The following is a 23,480-nucleotide window of genomic DNA, read 5'->3' on the forward strand; positions in this document are numbered from 1 at the left end:
GATTTCTATTTGCCATATATTTTTCAACAGTGCTCTTTCACAAATGTTCTGAACCTTTCTATTCTCATAGTTCAAGATTCAGTAATGGTGTCATTTCCCAAAAGATGGACCGGGGGGGGTCGAGAGCGAAAGAGAAAAAAAAATAAAAAACACGTACCTGCAGTCTCACGTCACAGAACTGTCCACTCTTTCTCAGGGCATTCATCTTGGCTACGGTGGAATCCAAGAGACTCTCATCTTCAAAGAGCAGATAACCATTGGGAATCATCTCACTGTTTAATGTTGGGGGCTGAGCCTGGCCAGCGAGGGATGGAGGGGAGAAAGGGGGAACATGAAAAAGAGAAAAAAGTATCTAAATTTCTATCCCCATATGACTACATGTCAACCATCAGTCCCACACAGAGTAGAGTGGCATGATGCTGGCATCGTTCATAAAAGCTTGTTTGATTAATTCATGATCACAATGACTTGGATTAGGCACATGTGCATTGTGCGTGTGTAATCCGCCCCTTGCATTATTAAATAATAATAATAAAACATACCTAATACAGGATTATGTAACTCCAGGGACTGCTACTGGTGTCCGTAGAGGGCAGGGACCAATGGAAGAGAAGGCAGGCAAAGTAGACAGAGACCACAAGGGAACCCAAGTCTTATTAACCAGTGGAGGAGGAAGGGGGCTGTCAGAAGTAATGCCAGTTGACCAAAGGGATGTGAGCCGGGGGTAGGGGGGCAGCCGCACCGGTGCAAACTGTCAGGCTTGAAGCGACTGTAATCAAGTCCTCAGGATCCCGTTGGCTATAGAGTCAAACTTTTTCTGTGTTGGTCGTGCATTATAACCTGGGAGGAGAGAGGAGAAAGTTTGTCACAACTAAATTACACCAAACTGCAGTGAGATCAATTGATAGAAGCACATGCTCAGAACAAGGTCTGAATTTAACCCATGTGTTTAAACTAAGCTACTTCATGGCATCTCCAGCAGGCAAGCAGAGTGACTGCTGCAGTCAAGTAGCACACTGACAGTCCAGTCACTAAAATAGTCTCTCAGTAGCATTAACCCCCACCCTCCCATTTTCCACTCCTTCAGTGTCCCTCTCTAAAGTCTTAAGAACAGGCCCTCTGATCCCTGCCCCCTCCACACCGGCTACCCAGCCCAGACACTACCGCTGAATCCGGCTCAAACTCGTCCTCGGCAAAGCTATCCCTCATCCACTAGGACTATCCCTCATCCACTAGGACTATCCCTCATCCACTAGGACTATCCCTCATCCACTAGGACTATCCCTCATCCACTAGGACTATCCCTCTGTCTTAATACATAACAAGAGAAGGAAGAAACTGTCACCATTCCAGGAAATCTGCCATTGTGTGGGGGATGTGTGAGATTCTCACAAGGCAACATGGAACTACCCTTGCTATTTTACTAGTGTACATACAATGTTACAGCCAACCTAACTGCTGTCACTGGAGCTGACAGCTACAGTGCCGTGAAAAAGTATTTGCCCCATATCTGATTCTCTATTTGTGCATATTTGTCACTGAATACCAGATCATCAACCAAAACCTAATATTAGATAAAGGGAACCTGAGTGAATTAATACAAATTGGATACTTATTTAATAAAATGTGGGTGTGGGAAATTGTTCATTTCAGCTCCTAACATAACAGGCCTGGACGTTTGACTAGGCCATTTCAAAACTTTCCATCTGTTCCTTCTGGTGTAGACTTGCGTGTGTGTTTTGGATTATTGTCTTGCTGCATGACCCAGCTGTGCTTCAGTTTACAGACTTGATGACCTGACATTCTCCTGTAAACACAGACAGGGATCATTTTTCATTGGTAGCACTTGTAGTCAGTCTCAACTTAAAGTTAGGCGCACCAGAAAATACATATCTTTTTTATTTGATTGAGATACAGACTACATGAATTCAAGCTACTTTTGAAGCACATATGAAACTAAAGCACTTCAGTTTATTATAAAAGCTAAGATGTTGACCGAATAACAGTCATTGAAATTACCAAGTCATTTGTGGAACATTAGGCTTCTACATTGTGTAAAAGCACTATTTTCCTATTGAGACACATTCTTCAAAATTGTACACAGACAAACCGACAGACAAACTGCTCTTTGTGTGCTGCTGGAAATAATGACGACCATGTCTTCCTCCAGTCCAAGACGGTTCAGACAGAAGAAACAATACACACGTTCACATTCTTAAAACCGCCACGAAGGCCATGTGTGAAAGAGACGTTTGTCAAACTTTTTCCTGTTTCGGGCATCTTGCTGGTTTGGAAACTGTAGGAGTGTGAATGTATAGTTTGTATGTAGGGGTGGGGGTCAGCAACAGGCCAAAAAATATCCCCCTAAAGTATTTTAGATTTTAGTTATTGGTCCAAAAATACTAACATCGCCAGGAATATTGCCCCCAAAACATTTTAGCATTTAGGAAATCTGATCCCAAGCATTCCAACAAATAGAAAAAAAGACCTGATCTTGTCTCATAATTAAGGAATTAATGTGATATTGCAAGTAACTCTTTTTGGGCTTGGTAGCGGTGAATTTGTAGTGTATAAATTATAATTATGTTCCGGCTACACAACCATCCACCTGACAAATCGGGCCGCGGCATTCCAACAAAAAAGACCTGATCTTGTCTCATTATAGTCAAGAAATTAAGTGATATTGCATTTGAAAGTAACTATTTTTGGGCTTGGTAGTGGTGAAATCTAGTTGCCTGCCCCTGGTGTAGGGCAAAGTAGCATTTTAGTTTAGCAAACAACACTTTAGGCATTGCTTTTCCACCATTTAATCAAATAACCAACTAATTAAATTAGGTGCCATTTACCAAATTAAACTGTTATCCTTGGCGTATCATGATAGCACAATTGCAGCCAAGCCACCACCCGGTAGTTCTTTGAAAGCACTTTAGTTAATATACCTGGCGGACTTCAAAACCACCCAACTTTCATTGAAGAAAAATGTGTGTGTCTGGGATCTCAATACTAATATTACCCACAGGACAGACCGCTATCTTCTACCTAACACACAAACATATTCCTACGTTGTCTTGGTTGTGTGCTTAGAGTCATTGTCCTGTTGGAAGGTGAACCGTTGCCCCAGTCTGAGGTCGAGCAGGTTTTCATCAAGGATCTCTGTACTTTGCTCCGTTCAGCTTACCATCAACTCTGATTAGTCTCCCAATCCCCACAGCTGAAAAACATCCCCACTGTGTAACGCTGCTACCGCCATGCTTCACCGTAGGGGATGGTTCCAGGTTTCCTCCAGGCGTGACGCTTAACTTCTTGGTGACAGGGGGCAGTATTTTCACGTACGGATGAAATGCATGCCCAAATTCAACTGCCTGCTACTCATCCCCAGAAGAGAAGATATACACATTATTAGTAGATTTGGATAGAAAACACTGACGTTTCTAAAACTGTTTGAATCATGGAGTATAACAGAACTTATGTAGCAGGCAAAACCCCGACGACAAACCAGATTTTTTTTTAGGTCATTCTTTTCAATGGGTTTTCATTGGGAATCCATATTTCTAAGGGACCTTCTTGCAGTTCCTATCGCTTCCACTGGATGTCAACAGTCTTTAGAAATTGGTTGAGGTTATTCCTTTGTGTAATGAAGAAGTACGGCCATCTTGAACGAGGGTCACTTGAAGTGTACTGCTAGAAAGAGGCGCGTGACCAGAAAGCATGCTTCAGTTTGTTTTCTTCCTGTATTGAACACAGATCATTCCATCTTATATTTTATCGATTATTTACGTAAAAAAATACCTAAAGTTGTATTACAAAAAGTAGTTTGAAATGTTTTGGCAACGTGTACAGGTAACTTTTGAGATATTTTGTAGTCACGTTGAGCAAGTTGGAACCGGTGATTTTCTGGATCAACCACTCCAAATAAATGGACATTTTCGATATATAGTCGACGGAATTAATCTAACAAAAGGACAGTTTGTAAACCAATGTAAACAGCCTATTTCTCAGGCCCATATGCATATAATTGACAGATTAGGATAGAAAACACGCTCTGACGCTCTGAAATTCTGCGGTTGTTGATGACAATTATCCCGCTAATGGGATAGATAGCGTCAAGAAGATAATGAAAGTTTGATTTTTATAGTCATTTATTTGAATTTGGCGCTCTGCAGTTTCCCTGGCTTTTGGCCAGGTGGGACGCTAGCGTCCCACATACCCCAAAGAGGTTTTAAGCGTTCAGGCCAAAGATTTCAATCTTGGTTTCATCAGACCATAGAATCTTGTTTCTCATGGTCCGAGACTCCTTTAGGTAAACTTTAAGCCGGCTGTCATGTGCATTTTACTGAGGAGTGGCTTCCATCTGGCCACAGCCATTAAGGTCTGATCGGTGGAGTGCTGCAGAGATGGTTGTCCTTCTGGAAGGTTCTCCTTTCTCCACAGAGGAACTCTGTCAGAGTGACTATCGGGTTCTTGGCCTGACCAATGCCCATCCCTGACTGCTCAGTTTGGCCAGGCGGCCAACTCTGGGGGAAGAAAAAAGTATTGGTATTTCCAAACTTCTTCCATTTAAGAATGATGGAGGCCACTGTTCTTGGGGACCTTCAATGCTGCAGAAATTGTTGGTACCCTTCCCCAGATCTGAGCCGCGACACAATCCTGTCTCGGATTGGAGCGCCACGGACAATTCCTTCAACCTCCTGGCTTGGTTTTTGCTCTGACATACACTATCAACTGTGGGACCTCATATAGACAGGTGTATAAGTTTACAAATTATGTCCAATCAATTGAATTTACCACAGGTAGACTGCAATCAAGGATGATTAATGGAAATAGGATGCACCTGAGGACAAACATGCAAAGCAGATTTCTCCACCAAGTCTTTTAAACAGACGCATCACAACAGAAAACGACTTGAATAATTATTATGAGGTGTGTTTAGGGATCAATGACACTCCAGCCAGAAGCATCCAAGTGCAGTTCTGTTCAGCAGCCAGACCCCACAGAGACATAAGACGAAAGAACACACAGATCAGATTCCTCTCTGCCTGCCTTCCTTCCTAATAAAATGAATGATTCCCTCACTATTGTTGATCACATGCCTTACACAAGTCTTACACAACAGCATGGTGACTGGAGAGAGGGGGAGTAAGGACAAACTGTACAGGCAAGGAGGGGAGAGAAAGGGGAAGTACAAAGGGAACTATGAAAAATGTATTGCATTGCTGTGAAACAGAACAGAATGTCACATGACTAACGCTACACTACTGAAATCTGGAACGTGTTTTTGAATCTGGGTGTGTCTCCAGCCTACTCCGTGTGTGTGTGTGTGGCGGATGTGCTATAGCTTGCATGGCAGAATGAAGTGACAGAGTTGGCCAGGCGGGTTATAAAATTGAATGTGTGCCCAACTGCGTATGTGTCCTTGCATAAGTATGTAAGCAAGAGTTGAATCAAGGATGTTTGTAGGCCAGTGTGTGTGTTAGAGCAGCAGCCATAGCCCCTGTATGTACTGTACATATGTGGGTCAGTTGGCCCACTTTACTAGCGGTTATACAACATAACATCTGGCAGAAGATCCTTCTGAATGCTCCACTGGCTCTCTGCTCCTTTAGGTCCCCCCACACTCTTCTCTCCTACATATCTCTCTCCTCTATATCCCCCTCTCCTATGCCTCTCCATATCTTTCTTTCCCAATCAGAGACACTCTTCCTGATTCTGATAAGCATTTTGACTGATGCTATCAGGGCTGCTCTACAAAGGCCAATGGAAAGGTGATTGAGGAGAGGCACATTTAAAGTCTTCATAAACCACAGCGAGGAAGAGACCAGTTAGTCTGCCTATATTTCAGTAATCGATTTAGGGCTATTTCCGACAAAAAAATTAGGTCGACAAGGTCGGTTTGCGTATTTCCCCCACACATATTTTCCAGACGTTTGAATAAAATAAAACCATATGTAGGCTAGAGCTTGTCTGATGGTTTCAGCACTGTGATTAAAAAATAAAGACAAATTACTAAAGAGGGAGTCAGATTGATCTAGCCTAACCAGAAAAATAAATGTCCAGATGGTTCTCCTCCCGCTGGTCTTCACATGCTTAATTCTCAGTGCAAGTGATGTCACTACAGTCCCTGGTTCGAATCCAGGCTGTATCACATCCGGCAGTGGTTGGGAGACGCATAGGGCGGCACACAATTGGCCCAGCGTCATCCAGGTTTGGCCGTCATTGTAAATAAGAATTGGTTCCTAGCTGACGTGCCTAGTTAAATAAAAGGTTACACATCCAAAATAATGTTTTTTGTAGGCATTTACATATGTCCCCAATACCAGTAAAACAATCAAAACCCATTTCTTTCAACAACCACCTCGACAGGACTGGTTAGAGAGAGATATATATATATATATATATATATATATATATATATATATAGATAGATAGTATGCTCTTGGGTAGTAGTTCATTGTCCAATTGCTGCAACTCCCGTACAGACTCGGGAGAGCCAAAGGTCGAGAGCCATGCGTCCTACGAAAAATGACCGTGCCAAGCCTCTGCTCGTCTAGCCCAGAAGCCAGTTGCACAAATGTGTCGGAGAAAACACTGTACAACTGGTGACCAAAGTCTGAGTGCATGCGCCCGGCCTGCCACAAGGAGTCACAAGAGTGCGATGAGATACGTAAATCCCGGCCGGCCAAACCCTCCCCTAACACGGACGGCGCAGGGCCAATTGTGCGCCGCCTCATGGGTCTCCCGGTCGCGGCACAGCCTGGGATCGAACCCGGGTCTGTAGTGATGCCTCAAGCACAGCGATGCAGGGCCTTCGACCGCTGTGCCACTCTGGAAGCCCCAACAGAGCTCGTTTTTAAAATAATAATGGGTAAATATTGTACAACCCGGGTTTCCAAAGCTCTTAGAGAAGATTTAAATCACTGCCAAAATACACTGCTCAAAAAAATAAAGGGAACACTTAAACAACACAACGTAACTCCAAGTCAATCACACTTCTGTGAAATCAAACTGTCCACTTAGGAAGCAACACTGATTGACAAATTTCACATGCTGTTGTGCAAATGGAATAGACAACAGGTGGAAATTATAGGCAATTAGCAAGACACCCCCAATAAAGGAGTGGTTCTGCAGGTGGGGACCACAGACCACTTCTCAGTTCCTATGCTTCCTGGCTGATGTTTCTTTGTCACTTTTGAATGCTGGCATGGCGGTGCTTTCACTCTAGTGGTAGCATGAGACGGAGTCTACAACCCACACAAGTGGCTCAGGTAGTGCAGCTCATCCAGGATGGCACATCAATGCGAGATGTGGCAAGAAGGTTTGCTGTGTGTCAGCGTAGTGTCCAGAGCATGGAGGCGCTACCAGGAGACAGGCCAGTACATCAGGAGACGTGGAGGAGGCCGTAGGAGGGCAACAACCCAGCAGCAGGACCGCTACCTCCGTCTTTGTGCAAGGAGGAGCAGGAGGAGCACTGCCATAGCCCTGAAAAATGACCTCCAGCAGGCCACAAATGTGCACCTGTCTGCTCAAACGGTCAGAAACAGACTCCATGAGGGTGGTATGAGTGCCCGACGTCCACAGGTGGGGGTTGTGCTTACAGCCCAACACCGTGCAGGACGATTGGCATTTGCCAGAGAACACCAAGATTGGCAAATTCGCCACTGGCGCCCTGTGCTCGTCACAGACGAAAGGGAGGTTCACACTGAGCACATGTGACAGACGTGACAGTGTGGAGACGCCGTGGAGAACGTTCTGCTGTATGCAACATCCTCCAGCATGACCGGTTTGGCAGTGTGTCAGTCATGGTGTGATGTGCTCGCCAGAGGTAGCCTGACTGCCATTAGGTACCGAGATGAGATCCTCAGACCCCTTGTGAGACCATATGCTGGTACGGTTGGCCCTGGGTTCCTCCTAATGCAAGACAACCTCATGTGGCTGGAGTGTGTCAGCAGTTCCTGCAAGATGAAGGCATTAATGCTATGGACTGGCCCGTTCGTTCCCCAGACCTGAATCCAATTGAGCACATCTGGGACATCATGTCTCGCTCCATCCACCACAGACTGTCCAGGAGTTGGCGGATGCTTTAGTCCAGGTCTGGGAGGAGATCCCTCAGGAGACCATCCGCCACCTCATCAGGAGCATGCCCAGGCGTTGTAGGGAGGTCATACAGGCACGTGGAGGCCACACACTACTGACCCTCATTTTGACTTGTTTTAAGGACATTACATCAAAGTTGGATCAGCCTGTAGTGTGGTTTTCCACTTTAATTTTGAGAGTGACTCCAAATCTAGACCTCCATGGGTTGATAAATTTGATTTCCATTGATAATGTATGGTTTTGTTGTCAGCACATTCAACTATGTAAAGAAAAAAGTATTTAATAAGAATATTTCATTCATTCAGATCTAGGATGTGTTATTTTAGTGTTCCCTTTATTTTTTGAGCAGTGTATTTTAACATGTTTTGACCCAGGGGGTTGAATACTTATCCAAATATATTATTGCTTTATTTTTCAAGAATTAAAAAAGGTTCTACATTTTCTTCCACTTTGAGAGTATTTTGTATAGAACGTTGACAAAGAAGACAAATCTATTTTAATCCAACTTCGTAACAAAATGTGGGAAAAGTAAAGGGATGTGAAACCTTTATTCCAAAATGCATCTCAAATTGTATTTAGAATTTAAATGTAATATCTTACATTGTTCATTTCTATAACCGTTTTGTACTTCGTCATGAACTTGAACATTTTATGTGGACTCCATAAACAGTAGCTAATAAACCATACCGTAAAGAGATAGTGTTTGTAAGGAAGTTATTTACTTCTCATGATTAAATTTAATATTTCACCAAATATGTATTTTTCTCATCTTATTTTAGTCCAGGAGACAAAGGATCTAGGCATAGAAAATAAAGACCTACATGTACACCCCCAGACCTCCAAAGAGCAATTTTGGGGGAGTGAGGAACATCTGACCAGGGGATGCCAAGAAGAAGCCTAGGCCTAAAAACCTAACCTATGCCAGGGACAGGACAACTAGCTACTGCCACATCGTACAACATAAATGTCACTCACTCAGATGACAAGACTAATGTCACTGCTACCACAGAAAATCTCAATGGTTGGAAATACTAAGATTGAGCTGGTGGGTTTGATGATCCTTTGTTGTATATCTCTACAGATTTGAAGAAAAATGGCAATGGTTCAGTATTCGCCAGAATGCTAACTAACGTTATAACAGCCCATTGGATGCGACACCTAGCATTGGTGTGAGTAGCTACCGGAAGTAGTGTTGAAACCAACGGGTTGCTTCACCATTAGCATTTTAAAAGGTGTCACATACACCAGATAGGTGCATTGAAATGTGCTGTTTTACAGGGTCGGACATTGTAGTATGGTGCCTCGAGTAAATTTGGTGCCTTGCTAAAGGACAGAGTTTTCACCTTGTTGGCTCTGGTATTCGAACCAGGAACCTTTTGGTTACTGGCAGAATACTAATCGCTATGCTACATGCCACCCTCTAGCATGCTGACAAAAACAGAAGTTTAATTAAAAACTGAAATACTACTAATCTCCTCAATTCACCTTTCATCATTTCGGGATGATTAGGAATGCAATGATATGTTCCATCCCTGGATTGCGTTACATTTGTCAAAGGTTCAGACCAGTGTTGCCATGCTGCCGACCCAGTTGGTGGGCAGTGTCAAAGTGTAACCACCGCCCCTCGCAGATGATGGGTCCAACACCCAATCTGAAGCAGTTCTATTGGCTGGCTCAACTTGTCTGTTGCTGAGACTGGTGTCTGGGCGTACACATAGCGTACAGTGGAGCATGCTTGCACGAGACTGACAAACTAGTCACAGCGCTGTGGTCTGTCTACCCCAGTCCTATAACACAAGCATGTAGGTCAGCGGAGCCAACGCCTCAATAGATGGCATGACTACACACTACCAACTATGCACACACAAAAACAAAACACGAAGGACATGGCAATTACAGTGTATTAAGAAAGAGGCCGCACCAGGAAAACATCACAAAGGGCTATTTTTGTTTGGTCGCCTGCCTGCTATACTTGCCAGGGCCTGGTTTCCCGATAGCGATGGAACTTAGCGTTTTAACGATGCATCTTTCCCGCAACAGCCGAAAAAGTCATACGTTTCACAGAGAGAAAGTTCGCTAAGTGCATCATTGGGAGTTTGAGACAAATGATAGGATCGAAAGAAAAGCAGAGCTTCTCTCGGATCAGTTTCCCCCATTAAAATCTTAACATAACATTAGAATTATTTCACAATACTGATGACGGATCAGCTCCTAGAGAGATAACACATATGGATGCAAATATTGGGGGGGGGGGGGGGTCTAAAACTAATGCTTACCCTATAACAATGCACTAAATTTGCAAAACATTGTGGACATTTTGTTACATATCAAAATATAGTGAAGCAAAATTTACAGCGAGTAGCTGAACTCAAATGGATATGAAATGTACTTCAATATTATTTAATTATATAGGCCTATGTAACCTATTCATATTTTAATGCAGTCATCTCAGTTTTCATTTGAAGCATATTGATATCCTTTGCTTATTTGTAGCAGTTGCAAATACATTGGCAACTTTGTATTTGTCAGATTCCTTGTGTTTGTGAAGTTATCAGCAGTCAGAGACAGATCTTTATTACACGTTTAGCGGAGATCTGCATATGAAAGGTTTAAAGGGGGAAAAAAATTCTAACGGCGCACTTAGCCGTTCCTCATATGGTCTGGGGCAGTGGGTAAATTTCAAACGTTTTCAATTGCAACTTTAACAGTGGTTTCGCGAAAGAACTCGGACATGTAATGATGCTCCTACATCTGTCACTGCAGCCAACGACAAATTGTAGATATTCATTCTGCGGTTGGCCACTCACTACAATGCGGGAATATGCTATTTAACAAACTTCAACGTAAAACATGTAGGCTACAGTGCAGTAAAACCCGTCTACATTTAGAAAAACTACCCGACAGAGGTCAGCATATAAAAATGGTTTTAAAAAACAGCCAAGCAAGCAACCTCGTGTTAAATGTAACGTTACACATTTCCCGGTGGGCTAGCATTGGCCTACGACGGAACGTTACAGTACATCTACCAACAATGACAATACGCAAAATTAGAAAGAAATAAAACCTTACCTGGGGCTTTTGACAGCTGGAGGTGGTAGACATATTTAATGTAAACTCAGAGTTGTGTGGATACGGTTCAGTTTTTGGACAGGTCCCTTTTCTCTCTCCAATGCGACTGAAGTGCAGACAAGTCCGAACAAGGCGCGACAACAGGGGCGGCTCGAGCACGTTCGCAAGGGCGAAGTGCCAACAAAGGAGGTGGAAAACTGACGATAGTTCACTCAGACCGTTTACCATTTGGGGAAAAAAATAAAAGGTTAGTTCTGGTCTGCCTAACTGGGTGTGTCTCCCATAAAACCCAGTGCAATAGCAGATAGGTCTGGTCAACTTAGTTAATTGAATCAGAACTGCGAGTAGGGTGTCTCTCTCCCCCACATCTACCACACGTAGCAAATACCCAAGATGGAGTAAGGAGCCAGATATTCCACCGGATGTCTAATTGTGAAGCATTCGGTTGGCGTTTCCACACTACCAAATATGATGATGAGAGGAAGCCCAGCGGCCGGCAGTGGGATGTATTTTTTAAACTTTTTTATTTCACCTTTATTTAACTAGGCAAGTCAGTTAAGAACAAATTCTTATTTACAATGAAGGCCCACACCGGTCAAACCCTGATGACGCTGGTCCAATTGTGCGCCGCCCTGTGCTCTTTTATTTAATGATGAAACATTTGATATCAGTACAGTTTTCTGTTCCCCCCAAAAAATCTGTTACAAACAGTTTGAACTAGTTTGTAAGATCTCAGTAGTTTGTGCTCGTTGCTTGTTCTGCCCACCATGATTACTTTGTTCCGATTGAAAATGACAGGTGGTGGTCTATCTTGGGTTAGTTATTAAAGTCTTTGGTTAATATAGCCTAGCCTGCCTAAAGACAATTACAACTACAAGATTGCGCAATCAGTTGGGTAAGAGATGGGTTGCGTTCCAGACACAGGAGGTTGGTGGCACCTTCATTTGGGGAGGAAATACTTATGGTAATGGCTGGAGCGGAATGTGTGGTATGACATCAAATACATCAAACAAAAGGTTTCCCATTTAGAAAATTGAAAACGACTTTCTGCATTTTAAAGGCCCAATGCAACTGTAATAAAATAAAATAAATCTCTATCAAATCATTTCTGGGTAGCAACGATAGTAGTACCTTACTATAGTAGTTGTGGTCAAAAAGAAAATAATCATGTTTGTTAAGCAAAAAAATAATAATTTCAAGTAAGAATGTCTCTAGGACTGTATGTATGATCTGAGTGGGAAGGGCACCAAAGTGGTACATTAACCACAGTGTGGGAAAATCCACCAGAGCAGAAGGGCCTAATGAGAGGGAAATGTAGCCTAACCTGAAAACAAGCTTTTATTGGCAGAGAGGTTTTGAACTGATCTATTATGCATCATACCGACCGTATTTCTGTATTTACAGTGCCTTGCGAAAGTATTCGGCCCCCTTGAACTTTGCGACCTTTTGCAACATTTCAGGCTTCAAACATAAAGATATAAAACTGTATTTTTTTGTGAAGAATCAACAACAAGTGGAACACAATCATGAAGTGGAACGACATTTATTGAATATTTCAAACTTTTTTAACAAATCAAAAACTGAAAAATTGGGCGTGCAAAATTTTTCAGCCCCTTTACTTTCAGTGCAGCAAACTCTCTCCAGAAGTTCAGTGAGGATCTCTGAATGATCCAATGTTGACCTAAATGACTAATGATGATAAATACAATCCACCTGTGTTAATCAAGTCTCCGTATAAATGCACCTGCACTGTGATAGTCTCAGAGGTCCGTTAAAAGCGCAGAGAGCATCATGAAGAACAAGGAACACACCAGGCAGGTCCGAGATACTGTTGTGAAGAAGTTTAAAGCCGGATTTGGATACAAAAAGATTTCCCAAGCTTTAAACATCCCAAAGAGCACTGTGCAAGCGATAATATTGAAATGGAAGGAGTATCAGACCACTGCAAATCTACCAAGACCTGGCCGTCCCTCTAAACTTTCAGCTCATACAAGGAGAAGACTGATCAGAGATGCAGCCAAGAGGCCCATGATCACTCTGGATGAACTGCAAAGATCTACAGCTGAGGTGGGAGACTCTGTCCATAGGACAACAATCAGTCAGTCGTATATTGCACAAATCTGGCCTTTATGGAAGAGTGGCAAGAAGAAAGCCATTTCTTAAAGATATCCATGAAATGTGTCGTTTAAAGTTTGCCACAAGCCACCTGGGAGACACACCAAACATGTGGAAGGAGGTGCTCTGGTCAGATGAAACCAAAATTGAACTTTTTGGCAACAATGCAAAACGTTATGTTTGGCGTAAAAGCAACACAACTGAACACACCATCCCCACTGTCAAACATGGTGGTGGCAGCATCATGGTTTGGGCCTGCTTTTCTTCAGCAGGGACAGGGAATATGGTTAAAATGGATGGGAAGATGGATGGAGCCAAATACAGGACCATTCTGGAAGAAAACCTGATGGAGTCTGCAAAAGACCTGAGACTGGGACGGAGATTTGTCTTCCAACAAGACAATGATCCTAAACATAAAGCAAAATCTACAATGGAATGGTTCAAAAATAAACATATCCAGGTGTTAGAATGGCCAAGTCAAAGTCCAGACCTGAATCCAATCGAGAATCTGTGGAAAGAACTGAAAACTGCTGTTCACAAATTCTCTCCATCCAACCTCACTGAGCTCGAGCTGTTTTGCAAGGAGGAATGGGGAAAAAATTCAGTCTCTCGATGTGCAAAACTGATAGAGACATACCCCAAGTGACTTACAGCTGTAATCACAGCAAAAGGTGGCGCTACAAAGTATTAACTTAAGGGGGCTGAATAATTTTGCACGCCCAATTTTTCAGTTTTTTATTTGTTAAAAAAGTTTGAAATATCCAATAAATGTCGTTCCACTTCATGATTGTGTCCCACTTGTTGTTGATTCTTCACAAAAAAATACAGTTTTATATCTTTATGTTTGAAGCCTGAAATGTGGCAAAAGGTTGCAAAGTTCAAGAGGGCCGAATACTTTCGCAAGGCACTGTATATATCTTCAAAACTTGATTGCTGACATGCAAAACATTTTAGGACTATATCAACAATGCAATAATGAAACACATACCAAATATATAGTTTTTGGGTTGAATTTTCTTTAATGCTGAGTGTCAAGCAGAATGGCATCATATCCAATTCTCAACTAGGCATTGAATCTCAGGGTGTACTTTTAACCACAAGGTCAAGGCAGTTATTTAAAAATGTATAGGCCATTGTAATTTCTGCATACTTTTTTATCCCCTTTTTCATGGTATCCAATTGTTAGTAGTTACTGTCTTGTCTCAACGCTACAACTCCCACACGACCTGGTCAGCGTGCACTGCGCCCGGCATACCACAGGAGTCGCTAGTACGCGATGAGACAAGGATATCCCTGCCAGCCAAACCCTCCCTTAGACCACTGCGCCACCGGGGAGGCCAATGTCTGCATACTTTCTATCAAGTTTTATACATTCAATAAGGGATGCACCAATTTGAATATTGAGGGCCAATACCAATATCCTATTTCATTTTTAGCAACTTTTCTAGCAAAGATAGAAATTGCAATCACGTTTATTCATAGGCTAATAAGAAAATATATGAAATTATTTGATTCCATTTTTTTATATGCATTCAAAAGGATTTGGAAAGTTCACGAAAACATCAGGGAAGATCATCAGGTAGGATATCTGCCTTAGTAGAAACATGGTTGCAGTTTCTATCTGTGCTAGAAAAGCCATGTAACTAAAAAGGTAACATGAGAATGGCGCCGGAGGAGATCCCTGCCTTTTTACCGTCTTCTAACCAATTGTGCTATTGTGTGTGTCTTTTTGTGTTATTTGTAACTTATTTTGTTCATAATGTTTCTGCCACTTTCTCTTATGACCGAAAAGAGCTTCTGGATGTCAGGACAGCGATTACTCACCTCGTACTGGACAAAGATTTTTTCTTTAATGAGTCGGACGCAAATTATTTACTTCAGACACTCGACAAGGCCAAAATCTCTTTCTCATGCGAATGACAGGGATGGAGATATCGAGGACATAGGTCGGGGTGCCTTGTAAGGATCCAACTTCAAGTGGATAATCTGCCTCTACCATCAGTCCTATTAGCCAACGTACAATCATAGAATAACAAAAAAAGACAAGCTACGATCATGAAAATCCTACCAACGGGAAATAAAAACTGTAATAGCTTATATTTCAGTGAGTCGTGCCTGGACCACAACACGGATAACATACACCTTGCGGGGTTTACGCTGCATCGGCAAGATAGAACAGCTGCCTCCGGTAAGACAAGGTGTGGCAGTCTGTGTATATTTGTAAACAACAGCTGCTGCACAAAATCTAATATTAAGGAAGTCTCGTGGTTTTTCTCTGAGGTAGAGTATCTCATGATAAGCTGTAGACCACACTATTTACCACGAGAGTTTTCATCTATATTTTTCAGAGCTGTCTATTTACCACCACAAACCGATGCTGGCACTAAGACCGCTCTCAATGAACTGTATAAGGCCATAAGCAAACAGGAAACCGCTCATCCAGAGGTGGGGCTCCTAGTGGCCGGGAACTATAATGCAGGGAAACTTAAATCCGTTTCACCTCATTTCTACCAGCATGTTAAATGTGCAACCGGAGGAAAAAACACTCCAGACCACCTTTACTCCACACACAGAGACGCATACAAAGTTCTCCCTCGCCCTCCATTTGGCAAATATGACCATAATACTATCCTCCTGATTCCAGGTTACAAGCAAAAACTAAAGTAGCACGCACCAGAGACTCGTTCAATAAAGAAGTGGTCAGATGACGCAGATGCTAAGCTACAGGACTGTTTTGCTAGCACCGACTGGAATATGTTCCGGGATTCTTCCAATGAAATTGAGGAGTACACCACATCAGTCACTGGCATCATCATTTCATCAGTGCATCGATGACATAGTCCCCACACTGACGGTACGTACAGTGCCTTGCGAAAGTATTCGGCCCCCTTGAACTCTGCGACCTTTTGCCACATTTCAGGCTTCAAACATAAAGATATAAAACTGTATTTTTTTGTGAAGAATCAACAACAAGTGGGACACAATCATGAAGTGGAACGACATTTATTGGATATTTAAAACTTTTTTAACAAATCAAAAACTGAAAAATTGGGCGTGCAAAATTATTCAGCCCCCTTAAGTTAATACTTTGTAGCGCCACCTTTTGCTGCGATTACAGCTGTAAGTCGCTTGGGGTATGTCTCTATTAGTTTTGCACATCGAGAGACTGAAATTTTTTGCCATTCCTCCTTGCAAAACAGCTCGAGCTCAGTGAGGTTGGATGGAGAGCATTTGTGAACAGCAGTTTTCAGTTCTTTCCACAGATTCTCGATTGGATTCAGGTCTGGACTTTGACTTGGCCATTCTAACACCTGGATATGTTTATTTTTGAACCATTCCATTGTAGATTTTGCTTTATGTTTTGGATCATTGTCTTGTTGGAAGACAAATCTCCGTCCCAGTCTCAGGTCTTTTGCAGACTCCATCATGGTTTTCTTCCAGAATGGTCCTGTATTTGGCTCCATCCATCTTCCCATCAATTTTAACCATCTTCCCTGTCCCTGCGGAAGAAAAGCAGGCCCAAACCATGATGCTGCCACCACCATGTTTGACAGTGGGGATGGTGTGTTCATTGTGATGAGCTGTGTTGCTTTTACACCAAACATAACTTTTTGCATTGTTGCCAAAAAGTTCAATTTTGGTTTCATCTGACCAGAGCACCTTCTTCCACATGTTTGGTGTGTCTCCCAGGTGGCTTGTGGCAAACTTTAAACAACACTTTTTATGGATATCTTTAAGAAATGGCTTTCTTCTTGCCACTCTTCCATAAAGGCCAGATTTGTTCAATATACGACTGATTGTTGTCCTGTGAACAGAGTCTCCCACCTCAGCTGTAGATCTCTGCAGTTCATCCAGAGTGATCATGGGCCTCTTGGCTGCATCTCTGATCAGTCTTCTCCTTGTATGAGCTGAAAGTTTAGAGGGACGGCCAGGTCTTGGTAGATTTGCAGTGGTCTGATACTCCTTCCATTTCAATATTATCGCTTGCACAGTGCTCCTTGGGATGTTTAAAGCTTGGGAAATATTTTTGTATCCAAATCCGGCTTTAAACTTCTTCACAACAGTATCTCGGACCTGCCTGGTGTGTTCCTTGTTCTTCATGATGCTCTCTGCGCTTTTAACGGACCTCTGAGACTATCACAGTGCAGGTGCATTTATACGGAGACTTGATTAAACACAGGTGGATTGTATTTATCATCATTAGTCATTTAGGTAAACATTGGATCATTCAGAGATCCTCACTGAACTTCTGGAGAGAGTTTGCTGCACTGAAAGTAAAGGGGCTGAATAATTTTGCACGCCCAATTTTTCAGTTTTTGATTTGTTAAAAAAGTTTGAAATCTCCAATAAATGTCGTTCCACTTCATGATTGTGTCCCACTTGTTGTTGATTCTTCACAAAAAAATACAGTTTTATATCTTTATGTTTGAAGCCTGAAATGTGGCAAAAGGTCGCAAAGTTCAAGGGGGCCGAATACTTTCGCAAGGCACTGTATATACCCCAACCAGAACATATGGATTACAGGCAACATCCGCACTGAGCTAAAGGGCAGAGCTGCCGCTTTCAAGGAGCGTGACTCTATCCCGGACACTCATAAGAAATCCCTCTATGGCCTCTGACGAAACATCAAACAGGTAAAGCGTCATTATAGGACTAAGATTGAAAAGTGCCCTCAAAGCTCATCACTAAACTAGGGACCCTGGGACAAACACCTCCCTCTGCAACTGGATCCTGGAATTCCTGACAGGCCAGGTAGGCAAACAACACATCTTCCACTCTGATCCTCAACACATGGGCCCCTTAGGGGGCGTGCTCAGTCCATTCCTGTAATCCCTGTTCACCCATGACTACATGGCAAGGCACGACTCCAACACCATCATTAAGTTTGCTGACGACACGACAATGGTAGGCCTGATCACCGACAACGATGAGACAGCGTATAGGGAGGAGGTCAGAGACCTGGCCGTGTGGTGCCAGAATAACAACCTCTCCCTCAATGTGATCAAGACAAAGGAGATGATTGCCGGCTACAGGAAAAGGAAGACCGAGCACACCCCCATTCTCATCGACGGGGCTGTAGTGGAGCAGGTTGAGAGCTTCCAGTTCCTGGAATAGGGCACACCAAAGCCTATTCCCCCTCACAAGACAGAAAGGATTTGGCATGGATCCTCAGATCCTCAAAAAGTTCTACAGCTGCACCATCGAGAGCACCAACTGGTTGCATCACTGCCTGGTATGGCAACTGCATGGCCTCCGACCGCAAGGCACTATAAAGGGTAGTGCGTACGGCCCAGTACATCACTGGGGCCAAGCTTCCTACCATTCAGGACCTCTATACCAGGCGGTGTCAGAGGAAGGCGCTAAAACTTGTCAATGACTCCCGCCACCCTAGTCATAGACTGTTCTCTCTCCTACCACACTGCAAGCGGTACTGGATCGCCAAGTGTAGGTCCAAAAGGCTTCTTAACAGCTTCTAGCCCCAAGCCATACGACTCCTGAACAGCTAATCAAATGGCTACCCAAACTGATGGTATTGTTCCCCCACCCCCTGCATACCACTGCTGGCTTGCTTCTGAAGCTAAGCAGGGTTGGTCCTGGTCAGTCCCTGGATGGGAGACCAGGTGGTATTGGAGGGCCAGTAGGAAGCACTCTTTCCTCTGGTCTAAAATATATCCCAATACCCAGGGCAGTGATTGGGGACACTGCCCTGTGTAGGGTGCAGTCTTTTGGATGCGATGTTTAACGGGTGTCCTGACTTTCTGAGGTCATTAAAGATCCCATGGCACTTATCGTAAGAGTAGGGGTGTTAACCCTGGTGTCCTGGCTAAATTCCCAATCTGGCCCTCAAACCATCACGGTCACCTAATAATCCCCAGTTTACAATTGGCTCATTCATCCCCCTCCTCTCCCCTGTAACTATTCCCCAGGTTGTTGCTGTAAATAAGAATGTGTTCTCAGTCAACTTACATGGGTAAATAAAAGCGTTGCTGCTACTCTCTGTTTATTATCTATGCATAGTCACTTTAACTCTATTACTTCAATTATCTTGACTAACCTGTGCCCCTGCACATTTACTTTGTACTGGTACCCCCTGTATATAGCCTCACTACTGTTATTTTACTACTGCTCTTTAATGATGTTATTTGAATTTTATACTTAACACGTATTTTCTTAAAACTGCATTGTTGGTTAAGGGCTTGTAAGTAAAAATTTCACTGTAAGGTCTACAACCGTTGGAATAATGACACGGGGCAAGACCCAGATGCAGAAACCAGAGGCAGATGGTCCAAGTCTCTGATATTTATTGAACAACAAGGTGCAGGAAGAGGCTGGTCGAGGACAGGCAGAAGTTCATAAACCAGGTCAGAGTCCAGAAGGTACATGGCGGCAGGTAGGCTGGAGGTCAGGGCAGGCTGAATGGTCAGGCAGGCATACTTGGAATTCACATCTCAAAAAATATAAACGAACTTACCACAATTAATTTCAATAGAAAGTTAGCACAAATAGATAAGATTCTGCAATCATGGAGAGGTAAATACTTTTTAATTAAAAAAATATATAATTTTGGAATGCTAAGCGAGACAAAATTAAACGTGCCTATTTATATAATGAATATGAGATTAGGGGGCTAAAATGATTAAATATTAAAGCTTTTAACCTCTCACTAAAATCTTCACTCATACATAAATTATACTTAAACCCAAAAGGCTTTTCCAGTAGATTATTAAGAAAGGCCCAGCCTTTGTTCAAAAATTGCATTTTTGCCTTTATACAGATTACAACTTCTCATTTCCATTTTTTTTTGTAAGGTATCACCCTTTCTGAAACAAGCCATACAAAGCTAATTACAATTTCAGTTTTATCCTCCAGATAAGATAGAACAAATGTTATGGTTATATTCAAATATACTGATTAATAAAAAAAAACATTAATATGATATAAAATAGATATTATCAATAGACACGGAGGAGTTATGTCACATATGCATATGCAGAAAATATATGGGAATATCTGCTCAATCCAAATTTACAACCAACTGATTGCAGCACTATCACAAATGGAGGAGGCAAGTGGAAAAGGGAGAAGATAGGAAACTTGTTTGCCTGCCATATATTAAAGCTACAAATTGGCTGAAAGGAACTGGCATAAATAGAAAATATACCAGTTTCTTCTGAAGCATAATTAGAAAATATACCCGTTTCTTCTGAGGACAAAAACGTTGACAGCTGCGCCAAACAGGTTGCAAAATAAATGGGAAGAGATTTGCGATGTACCAATTCCATGGCATATGGTTTTTGAACTGGCACAAAAAAACTACACCTGATTCAACACTTAGAGTTTTTTAATTATTATATAAAATCCTTGCCACCAACAGAATACTATATCTATGGGGCATACAACATTCACAGTTCTGTAGATTTGCTGCGAAGAGACAGAATCAATAGATCATTTATTCTGGTATTGCCCCTATGTAGTCCTTGTTTTTGAAAGAAAAGCAATTGGTTTGCTTTTGCCTGATAAAACTGATCAGAAATACAGTGTAGACATTGTTAATGTTGTAAATGACTATTGTAGCTGGAAATGGCAGATTTTTTTAATTGAATATCTATATAGGCATACAGAGGCCCATTATCAGCAACCATCACTCCTGTGTTCCAATGGTATGTTGGGTTGGCTAATCCAAGTTTATAATTTTAAAAGGCTAATTAAGCATTAGAAACCCCTTTTGCAATTATGTTAGCACAGCTGAAAGCTGTTGTGCTAATTAAAGAAGCAAGAAAATGGGTCTTCTTAAGATGAGTTGAGTATCTGGAGCATCTGCATTTGTAGGTTTGATTACAGGCTCAAAATGGCCAGAAACAAATAACTTTCCTCTGAATCTTGTCAGTCTTTTCTTGATCTTAGAAATGAAGGCTATTCCAATGCGAGAATTTGCCAAGAAACTGAAGATCTCGTACAACACTGTATACTACTTCCTTCACGGAACAGCGCAAACTGGCTCTAACCAGAATAGAAAGAGGAGTGGGAGGCCCCAGAGCACAACTGAGCAAGAGTACAAATACATTAGAGTGTCAGGTTTGAGAAACAGGCACCTCACAAGTCCTCAACTGGCAGCTTCATTAAATAGTACCTGCAAAACACCAGTCTGTGTCAACAGTGAAGAGGCGACTCCGGGATGCTGGCCTTCTAGGCAGAGTTCATCTGTTCAGTGTCTGTGTTATTTTGCCCATCTTAATCTTTTCATTCTATTAGCCCCAGTCTGAGATATGGCTTTTTCTTTGCAACTCAGTCTAGATGGACAGCATCCTGGAGTTGCCTCTTCACTGTTGACGCTGAGTCTGGTGTTTTGCAGGTACAATTTAATGAAGCTGACAGTTTTGAACGTGGCAAAAGTCATGCTGGATTGACAGAATGTCTAGTGTATTCAACCTTTTCTGGTCCATGGTGTTGCATGTGAATGTTTATCCTTTTTAAGCTTGGAAAAGAGACCCTTAAACACATACTAAGACCACACACCCTCTCCACTTGCAGTTAGCCACTGATTCCTTCTAAACCACTCATTGCTGAATTTTCGATTTCCAAATTGTTGTGTAATGTTTATGTCCAATGGCCGATGACCACCAATACGTTTTTATCTATAGTTTCTGCTCATATGACAAGGATTGATAAGGATTTGCCAGTAGATTGTCGACTTGATTCTTGATGACTGCTTGCTTAGCTTGCTAGCTAAGATATTGAAAGTATGATGTTGACATGATCAGTCCAGTCACAGCTACGGTAGATATAATGTGATTTGACATAATTTTATCTGTGGCCAATGAACTTGAGCCTTCTTGAATGGGCACTTATAATGTAAATCTATTTTTGAGTTCTCCCTTGTAGATTTTGCGGTCGCACAATAACAGAACACTGAGTTACACTGAGTCATTACCAACCGCTATGCTCTGTATTTTCTGCTGGTTGCCCCACAAAAAGCATTGAACTAGTCTGAAACACTTCTTTGGAGTTGCCTTAATCAAGATAGCAAAAAAGAGACCATATTTGTATGCGTGTTATTAACTCAGTGATTTAAAAAAAAAGAAGAAACATTTAGACTAGGAACGTAGTCGTGATCTAAATTTACTGTTGAGAGTTAGAGTAGTAGAATACATAAGGTGCAAGTTTGAAATTTTGTTTTGCAGTTTTTCTCTTGTTTTATCAGTGACTGTCACTCAATTAGCCATGCAAGCTAACAATTTGTAGATATGTAAATTAGTTTAGCCAGTTATCTAAACTTAGTAGTAATCCTGGCCGAATAACAACTCCAGGGCCCTGATCCCCAGGGGGCCCCCATTTTTTTTGTTAGCCACTCTTACTCAGTTATTATAAACATGGCATAAGTCATGGAACAAACGTGTAGAATTGCAGGAAAGTAGCTTTAAAACTGCAAAAATGTATCTCTACCCCATGGCAAAATGAGTAGAACTGCAGAAAACTGCCTTTAAAACAGCAAAAATGTATTTCACATTTTGTCTCCGCCCAAGGGCAAAATATGTAGAACTCCAGAAAACTCGCTTTAAAATGGCAAAAATGTATCTGCTCCTTGGCACAATGTGTACAATTACATGAAATGGTTGGGCTCCCCAACCAAATCTTGTTTAGGGCCCCCACATGAGCCTCATGAGCCTCCTCCTAATTGTCCCTAAAATGTCTAAGCAAACAGCTGGAGGCAGGGCTTTCTCCTATAGAGCTCCATTTTTATGGAATGGTCTGCCTACCCAGGTGAGAGACGCAAACTCGGTCTCAACCTTTAAGTCTTTACTGAAGACTTATCTCTTCAGTGGGTCATATGATTGAGTGTAGTCTGGCCCAGGAGTGTGAAGGTGAACGGAAAGGCTCTGGAGCAACGAACCGCCCTTGCTGTCTCTGCCGGTTCCCCTCTTTCCACTGGGATTCTCTGCCTCTAACCCTATTACAGGGGCTGAGTCAATGGCTTACAGGTGCTCTTTCATGCCGTCCCTAGGAGGGGTGCGTCACATGAGTGGGTTGAGTCACTGATGTGATCTTCCTGTCTGAGTTGGTGCCCCCCAATGGGTTGTGCCGTGGCGGAGATCTTTGTGGGCTATACTCGGCCTTGTCTCAGGATGGTAAGTTGGTGGTTGAAGATATCCCTCTAGTGGTGTGGGGGCTGTGCTTTGGCAAAGTGGGTGGGGTGTTATATCCTT

At 42.4% G+C, this 23,480-nt stretch overlaps 1 protein-coding gene across 1 annotated transcript in view; it reads right to left on the reverse strand.

Moving 5' to 3' along the window:
* Nucleotides 1–11,636, reverse strand: part of ivns1abpa (influenza virus NS1A binding protein a) — a 30,856-nt gene extending 19,220 nt beyond the window's left edge. The window contains exons 1-3 of the mRNA XM_036968753.2: nucleotides 11,161–11,636; nucleotides 543–840; nucleotides 158–295 (exon numbers count right to left, since the gene is read on the reverse strand). Of these exons, the coding sequence (XP_036824648.1) occupies nucleotides 158–268 (111 nt within the window). The 5' untranslated portion in view covers nucleotides 269–295; nucleotides 543–840; nucleotides 11,161–11,636. The remainder of the gene's footprint in view (nucleotides 1–157; nucleotides 296–542; nucleotides 841–11,160) is intronic.
* Between the last annotated feature and the right edge of the window lie 11,844 nt (nucleotides 11,637–23,480).

The sequence above is a fragment of the Oncorhynchus mykiss genome, chromosome 4 (genome assembly GCF_057628025.1).
Source record: "Oncorhynchus mykiss isolate SJ-2025 chromosome 4, ASM5762802v1, whole genome shotgun sequence".
Lineage (NCBI taxonomy): Eukaryota > Metazoa > Chordata > Actinopteri > Salmoniformes > Salmonidae > Oncorhynchus > Oncorhynchus mykiss.